An 8,438-nucleotide genomic window follows, 5' to 3' on the forward strand; every position below is an offset into this window, starting at 1 on the left:
GCAGAAGCTTTTTATTTTGATGTAGTCCCATTTGTTTATTTTCTCCTTAGTTTCCATTGCCCTAGAAGCTATATCAGTAAAGATACTGCTACGACAAATGTCTGCTATTTTGATGCCCATGGCTTCTAAGATTTTTAAGGTTTCCCGTCTTATATTTAAGTCCTTTATTCATTTTGAGTTTATTTTTGTGAATGGTATAAGTTGGTGTTCTAATTTCATTTTTTTGCATGTATCTGTCCAATTTTCCCAACACCATTTATTGAAGAGACTGTCTTGACTCTATTGTATGCTCTTGCCTCCTTTGTCAAATATTAATTGAGCACAATGGCTTGGGTCTATTTCTGGGTTCTCTGTTCTGTTCCATTGGTCTATACAGTATGTCTGTTCTTGCGCCAGTACCAGGCAGTTTTGAGAACAGTGGCTTTATAGTATAGCTTGATACCTGGTATTGTGATCCCTCCAACTTTGTCCTTCTTTCTCAAGATTGCTGTGGCTATTCAGGGTCTTTTTTTATTCCAGATGAATTTTTGGAGAGTTTGTTCTGCATCTTTGAAGTATGCCATTGGTATTTTAATGGGGATTGCATTGAATCTATAGATTGCTTTGGGTAGTATGGACATTTTAATGATGTTGATTCTGCCAATCCATGAACATGGTATATTCTTCTATTTGTTTATGTCTTCCTCTATCTCTTTTTTCAGCATCATGCAATTTTCTGAGTATAGGGCCTTTACCTCCTTGGTTAAATTTATTACTAGGTATCTTAATTTTTTTGTTGAAATAGTAAATAGTTTTTCCTTTTAAATGTCATATTTAGTGCTATACCACAAAAGATTTTTCTCACATTAAAAGGGAAATATTCTGCAGATGACTGAAGGTTAGAAGAATATTCAGAAGAATGTACTGGCCCTAAAAGCTATAAAATATTACCAAAAGAAGATAGGTGAAGGACCCTTTGTTTCTCTACATTTTAAAGTATAGATAAAATGATTTTTGTGTAGTTACATGAAGGTGAATCCCAACTTACATGCTCTTAGAGTTTGTGATTACTTTTGCAATTTAAAGGGAATCCTAAATAAGTAGTAGGGAAGCCAACTCATTCATGGAAAATTTTCCCAAGAGAAAATCTGAATATGAATGTCTACCTGAATGCATATTTAATAGGATTTAGTTTACTGAGCATACAGATATTGACAAATGGTGAGAGCATAAACCAAGGGATGCTAAAGAAATACCAGAAAGAGAAATGGTTTCCCCAAGTTCCACAGTGAGTCAATGGTAGAGTCATGAGGAGGATCCAGGTGCCTGGATTCCCATTCTAGGATTCTTGGTATCACATCAGATTTCTTATGTTCTAGAAGAGAGTCTCTGGCACCATCCTTTTTAGAAGCCTACATTTATCTCTCTATGTTTTTTAGTTGCTTGAGAAATGGGAAAATCCTTCTTGTAATAGAGAAGTTTGTTTCAAAATGAGTATCTGGAAAATACTTGGTGGTGTTTTGTGAGTGTGAGCTGTGGTCTGACGTCTGGTTGAACTGTACAGAAGCTAGTGTTTTCTCCTGGACAGAAGGTATAAACCGTTTATTTGAGGAATAGAGTATTTGGAAATGAGTGGGACTTTTGAAAATCTGATATGTTTTATGTATGTATATCAAGGAGGACTGTGGAGAGAGTCTTAGTAGTAATAATAATGAGAATAAAGGTTGTCCACTGAGGTTATTACAAAGTTAGGCTCATCCCTGCATTCTGGGAGAAAAGGCTGCTCATGGTTCTTGCTCAGCTCTTCGCAACAACTGGGGAGTTAGGGGAGAGAATCAGTGAAGAATCCAATGCCATGGAACTGTGATTCCCGCTCCCTCAGGGGGTGCAGGGTGGCTGTCACAGTCCTGCTCTGCTGCCACTGGCTTTCTCCTTTCTCTCCTGTCTTTCATCCTTTCTGTTATTTTCTATCTTCAAAGGGAAATTGAAACCATAGAGAAGGGGAGAGAATAAATACATTTTACATTTAGATGTCTTCTTGACTAGATTGCAAAAGCAAGATCGTGGTTTAAGAAAATGTGATGGAAGGATCCTAGAGAGAGGCCCTCAACAGACTTTTCCGTTTTCAGAGTGTGATGGGGAAGTGGTGGTAGACAACCCAGAACAAGCCCAAAGCAGCATTGATATTGGATGCACTTGTGGCATTCCTCTTTCCAACTTTTTTTTTTTTTTTTAACCCATGACACAGCAGAATCATGCTGTTAACCTCTAGAATCAGGATGTCAATAGAGTAGATGGTAAAACTGGGGTTTTCTTTTATAGCATTGTTTTCTTATTATCTCTAGAGCTTGATTAATTTCTCTTGAACTTGAAAGATTCTTCGCTTCTGCTTCCTCTTACTACTGATACTCAGCAAGTTTCTAGGCCTCTGATGGGAGTTGATTGGATTGAATCTTCCAGATCGTTGTTTGGTTGTGACATGGAAACTGATCTTGTGTATCATGTTGTTGTATTTCTAGAACTCTATGGCTTTGACGTGCTCATAGATTCTACTCTGAAGCCATGGTTGTTGGAAGTGAATCTCTCTCCTTCTTTGGCTTGGTAAGTAGTCTGTTCTATTTAATAGCAAAGGAGAACCCTCTAGTGAATAGCACTTAAACACAGTTTGTTTGTTTTTTATTTTTTGTCATTTCTCTTGGCACTAGAAGATTTTTTTTCCCCTAGTTACTAGATAGAGATGTCTAGAATTTCTAAATTTGGGAGATTTGTGGTATGTTGTCAAAGTCCATTTGGCAGCCATGGATCCCTATCCTACTAGTCAATTTGTGCTTTATGTTTATTGTCTTACTGGGCTTTTAAAGGATGCTTCTTGCATTCATTTTTACATTTTTATCCCCAATTCTCTCTCTCTCTCTCTCTCTCTCTCTCTCTCTCTCAACTTTATAGGTATTCTGCTAAGGCTAAAGAAATACATGTGGTATTGTATTTCCTTTATTATGAAAGGCTTATACAGACGCAAATCCACATAAACTATAAAGATACTTATAGAGCTGGGCCTGGGGTAGAGTAGATAACAGCTGGTCCTTTTGTCCTGGTATTCACCCAAGATTAAAGTTTAAACATTTCCAATAATTTTTAACGTGTCTATTATGCAGAAGAAGGGAAGAAACATTTTTTAATACTAGAGGAGATTCTGCTTATATCTGCAGCAAGAGCCAGAGTTTCTATTCGCTATATGCTTCTCTAAACAGCTAGGGAGCCCTGGAGATTGATTCCAGAGACCACCCAGCTCCTGCATTGTTAAGGATGAGCAATGTTGGCAAAATGCCAGGGAATCAAATGAAGACAGATAGACTACTTTGTGGAGTGGGAGTTTGGCTTAATCCCAGTAGTAAGGTGTGGAGCTAGATACTGCAGATGCTTCAGATGTGGTGCTACACTTCTGGCCAGTCAGCTTGTATCAGCTCGCCCAGCACATACGGTGTTAGAGGGACATCCTACAGTGTTAGAGGCCCCCGGAATGAGTGGGCTCACGGGGAAAGGCCTCCACAGCACAGCCAACATGGCAGGCACCGCCACACGGGGGCCTCCAGCTTTCAGTCTGCGCTGTTTCTATTTCCACGTGGGCTCCTGCTGCATCATTTGGTCAAATTTTGGGATAATTTGTATTTATTTTGCCCACATTTGCAAGCCTGTAAGCTTAAGAAGATTGACTTAGAACAGAAAATGAAGCCTTAAAAGAAATCCAGAGAGAGCCCAAGTTTCTTCTCTTGCATGCAAATGTGATTTGACTATTGCATCAGTAAAAAAATAATTTCATTGATGGGCACCTCATAAAAAAGTCTGAACCTCTAAAGTCCGCAGTGATAATGAAGCAGTATTCTTGACTTGTGCAAAATTTGAATTGCACAAGACCTTCTCGACTGAAAAGATTGCATGTCAAGGAATCAACGCCTTGGTGCTGGGCCTGCCTTACGGAGGATGAGTTTAACATCAAGCTTTTATTTCTAGTACTTTTGCCAGATTTCTTTTTCTTTTTCCACAGATTGGATGTGCTTTATGTGTTGCTGCTCATCAACATTTGGAAGCTTTGCTATATTGGGGCCCGTTAGGGGCAGCTATTATGTTAACCTATAAAATTATCGATTGCTCTTTTCTTTCTCTTTTCTGTTAGTGATGCCCCTCTGGACCTAAAGATTAAAGCCAGTATGATTTCAGATATGTTCACTGTTGTAGGTGAGTAGTGGTGTTTTCTGAAATCGCACATAAAAGTTATCCAGAGCGTCCGTTTTTTCAGGCTCCATAGGTGTTGCCAATTGGCAGTTCCTAAGCCATGCTGGATGTCTTGTACCAAAAAATTATATTTTCAGGGAAGTGTTTATGTGTTCTACTCCCCCTGGCTCCATCCTGTCCTGAGGTTGAACCACAACTAGGGCTGAGACCTAATTCCTGGGCACAGGAATTATGAGCTGAGGAAGAGAACCAAGCAAAGGTCTGGAGAAAGAATATTTTTCTCTGAGCTGGGACAGTGAGACCCACTGAAGAAGCTTTGGTACGAAGGAGACTGGCTGTATTTCTGCTGGTGTCAACATGAGCTGCGGCAGCTATAACTGAAGTAGTTATAACAGAAGCAGTTCACGGCAAAAATCCCTTTTTGAGTAGATAAACCAAAACTTTGAAATGGAGATGGGCAGTCAGGTGGATATGTTGTTTGTTGCTGGTTTTTTTTTTTTAATATTCTAAAAAGACAAAATAAAATATATTTGACATGAACTAGTACTTGGTGTACCAGCAAAAGCTGTAAAACTTAGGTACTCTGTTCTCCTTGGATGGGAATCTGCTTCCTTTTAAGATGCAAGTGAAATTAGTCCAAGCCTAATCTCTTAAGCCATGGAAAGGCTACAAGGCTCTTTTTTGTTGTTGATTTTTTAAAATGAATTTATTGGGGTGACATTGGTTAATAAAAATCATGTAGGTTTCAGGTGTACAAGTCTATAACACATCATCTGTATATTGTATTGTGTGTTCACAACCCCAAGTCAAGTCTCCTTCCATCACCATTTATCCCCCTGCAAAGCTCATTTTGAAAGTTGCCAGTAGAACACCTTCAGCAGTTCCAGAAGTGGATCCTGCAACTGGACAAGACTCCTCACTTGCTTCCGGATTCTCCCGGTAAAAACATTATTTTCCAGACACCGTCCAGGAAGTCACTTTAAAATAATTTGTATTAACAACTGTGTGTTTTTAAATGATGGTTTGCACCTTCATGCTGAAGCTCATCAAAACTGCACACCTCTTTTCCATCAGCGTCACGTCTCAGCTCCCCAGTGAGGAAGGTTGATGTAGCTGTGTATTTTCCTATCTTGTTCTCTCCAGCTACGGTGGCTCAAAGTTCAAGCAGAATGTGTATGTGGGAGAGTCATGGCTAATCCTCTTGAGAACAGATCTCTGTAATCTCATCATATTTTTTATGATGCGCTGAATTAGTGCATCATAAAAAAAGGTGCAGCTCAACCTGCCGATTTCTTAGAAAATGACAGGTTTTAATGTTTCCCATTCTCCATTTAGGATTTGTGTGCCAAGATCCTGCCCAGCGGGCATCAACCCGACCAATTTATCCCACCTTTGAGTCTTCCAGGCGAAACCCTTTCCAAAAATCTCAGGTAAGCAAATTCAGCACCAAGGAGCTCTAAGGAGGCTTCCTAAGTATTGGCAGGCAATGTAAATGAGTGAGCCAAGGTTCCATGGATATGAGGTCACTCAGAGCAGAATTCGGGGATCATGCTGGACAGGAGGCAGTGACATTCATCTGTGGCTACTAACTTATGCTTTCAAACAAGCTTACTGTCTGCTTTTTGTCTTTACTTTTCTTTTGGCTTCTTTTCCCATTATCTTTCCTTTTTTTTCCCTCCTTTTAAAAATTGCCCTCTTTCCCCCCCTCAAATTGATATGCACACAAGTAAGGCACAGAAAGGGAGCCTACGAATTCCTGGTCATGACTGTGTCATGTTCTTTCTGATCTTCAGACGAGCTTCAGAAAGATGCTCAATTGAAGTGTCATCCTACAGTGATTCTCTTCAGAAGGACCCTCACTGGAGCTGAGATGTTGGCTGAGGGTCAGGGAGATACAATGCCTGTGGAAACCTGTGCATGTCTGAAACATCATTTGATCAAGCGTTGCTCCAGTCCTGGTGTTTTTATTCCAGTTAACCCATCAGCTAATCATTCTGTCTATTCATGCCATCATCCAAGCAGTCCCTGCCTGTGTAGACCTGGCTAGTTTCCAGTTGTTTTTTGCTTGTTTGTTTTTTATCTTTAACATTTCTTACCTAAAAGGTCCATGTTCCTCCTTTCTTCCCATCTGGATTATCTCACCTGCTCATTTCATATTATTTACTGCCTGTTGCATTGTTTTGCATTCATTGATTTGTTGCTTTTAAATTGTCCAGTACTGGTCTGCTGGATTGTAAGCTCTCTGAAGGCAGGAACAGCTTCTTCTCCCCCTTCTTCTCCTCTCTCTTCCCCCCACCTCCACTGTCCCCTCCATTAATCCCTTTCTCCTCCCTTCTCCTCCCACTCCTCTTCCTCCTCTTGCTAGTCTTACTTAGAGTAATGCTGTTTCTGTTTGCTGTGCTCATACAGGTAACTTTTCATTAGAACAGGGTTTGCAAACTCAAATGCCTACAAGGTCTAAGGCAGACAGTGGAAATGAGGAAATAGGGCCAGGTGTGATAGAAGTAAGAGTGATGTGACTGCAGGAGACTGAAGGGTGCCTGCCTCCTATAAAAAGGAACACCTATTTTACTGTGTACTCTAGCTGGTCGTTGCCATCTACGAGTGTGGGCCAAATGCTGTCAGATTTTCCTACTGTCAAAGGAATCAGAAATCTTATTTTAGAATACTGGCAACTAGTTCAATTAAAAAAAAGTACTTTGTAGACCAAACATAACATGCCTTTGCTCTGGATTCAGTCTGGGCTGCCTACCTGAGACCTCCTGCTGTAAAGACTGTTGTGATATGGAACAGAGCGTGCTATATTTTAAGGGGTATTATCTTGGATTAGAAGTAAAACCAGATAACAGGGTTGTACTTGATCAGTACATCATCACAGATCAAAGGGTTTTCTTTAATTTTTAATAAGAAAAAGTAGAGGATTAACCTAGGTGTACTAGGAAAACTGAATTTAGGCAGTCACATTCCTTTGTAAATTGTTTTCTGCAGTATCTGTGACAAGAGCCACAGGATTGTATAAAGGATTGTGAATGTTTATGTACAGCTTTAACAGAGTTTCTGCCAAGTTTCACTCTAGGGGCTGTATGTCAGTCCTGGATGAATTGATCCTTTTTCTTAGTTTGTCTTTCAGCTTCTATTGGTGACTCTTTTTGCAAATCATAGAGAATTTATCACCATTTGTTTTGCTACCTGGTAGATAATGGCCGGACCTCATCCATAAGCAGCCCACAGGACATTTATTAAAGGCTAAAGAAACGATAGACTAGGGTATGTTTTGCACACTGTGTGAAACACATTTATCAGGATGGGGAGTTAACTTCATGACAGTAGGATTTTGACTTCAGTGGTAAGAAGGCGAAACTGGAATAGATATACCATAGAGAAAGCAGTGTGAAAAATATTGTTCTCGTTTTCCAGGCACAGAGTGTAGGTCTCTTGCTTTTGGTTTTTGAATGGAGATCATCGTTTTGTTTTTTATATCATAGACTAGGAGTTGGAAAATATAGGCATGTTAGGAGAAGATAAGGCTTTATCCCATTTTTCTGTCTTTTATAGCACCCAGTATCTGCACAATTTCAATCATCAAACACTAAACAGGTAAGTTCTGGATCATTTGGAGACTTCATTCAAATTTTTATCTCCATTTGCCAAGTGGAAAGCCTCTTAGCTTTACTCTTTCATAGTGCATATTTTATGCATCTACTCTTTGAACAGTTTAATAACATAAAATAGAATATGTGAAAATGAATGCACAGAGGTCTTTTGGATATAGAATTTAAGAGTAGAGGTTGCAGGAATGTATGAATCCTCTTTTTCTGATAGTGATTATGCTGTGATGGAGGCAGTTGAATTTAAATGATGAACAGTGTGTAGAGGCATATCTGTCACTTTAACCAAACTCTTCCAGAAAGGAAATATCGTAGTTCACAAATAACCTTTCTTTTGTTCAATCATCTTATGAAACATACTACAGGCCCAGTGCAAGAAATTTGTGCACAGCTAGGCCTGGCTGGTGATCAGAACTGATCAGGGCTTTCTGGCTGCCAGCTGGGGCCTCCCTTCCCCAGTTGTTGGCTGCCGGTTGCCGGCCGGGGCCTTCTTTCATTCTGCACCGCCCCCTGGTGGTCAGTGCACGTCATAGCAAGCGATTGAACTCCTGGTCGAACTCCTGAGTGGACAATTTGCATATTAAACTTTTATATAGATAGATAGATAGATAGATAGAT

At 39.8% G+C, this 8,438-nt stretch overlaps 1 protein-coding gene across 1 annotated transcript in view; it reads left to right on the forward strand.

Annotated features, from left to right (window-relative positions):
* Nucleotides 1-8,438, forward strand: part of TTLL5 (tubulin tyrosine ligase-like family member 5) — a 235,864-nt gene that overhangs the window by 67,359 nt on the left and 160,067 nt on the right. Inside the window, exons 13-15 of the mRNA XM_014531193.1 lie at nt 2,499-2,580; nt 4,154-4,215; nt 5,548-5,642. Of these exons, the coding sequence (XP_014386679.1) occupies nt 2,499-2,580; nt 4,154-4,215; nt 5,548-5,642 (239 nt within the window). The remainder of the gene's footprint in view (nt 1-2,498; nt 2,581-4,153; nt 4,216-5,547; nt 5,643-8,438) is intronic.

This window comes from Myotis brandtii, unplaced genomic scaffold, assembly GCF_000412655.1.
Source record: "Myotis brandtii unplaced genomic scaffold, ASM41265v1 scaffold793, whole genome shotgun sequence".
Classification (NCBI taxonomy): domain Eukaryota; kingdom Metazoa; phylum Chordata; class Mammalia; order Chiroptera; family Vespertilionidae; genus Myotis; species Myotis brandtii.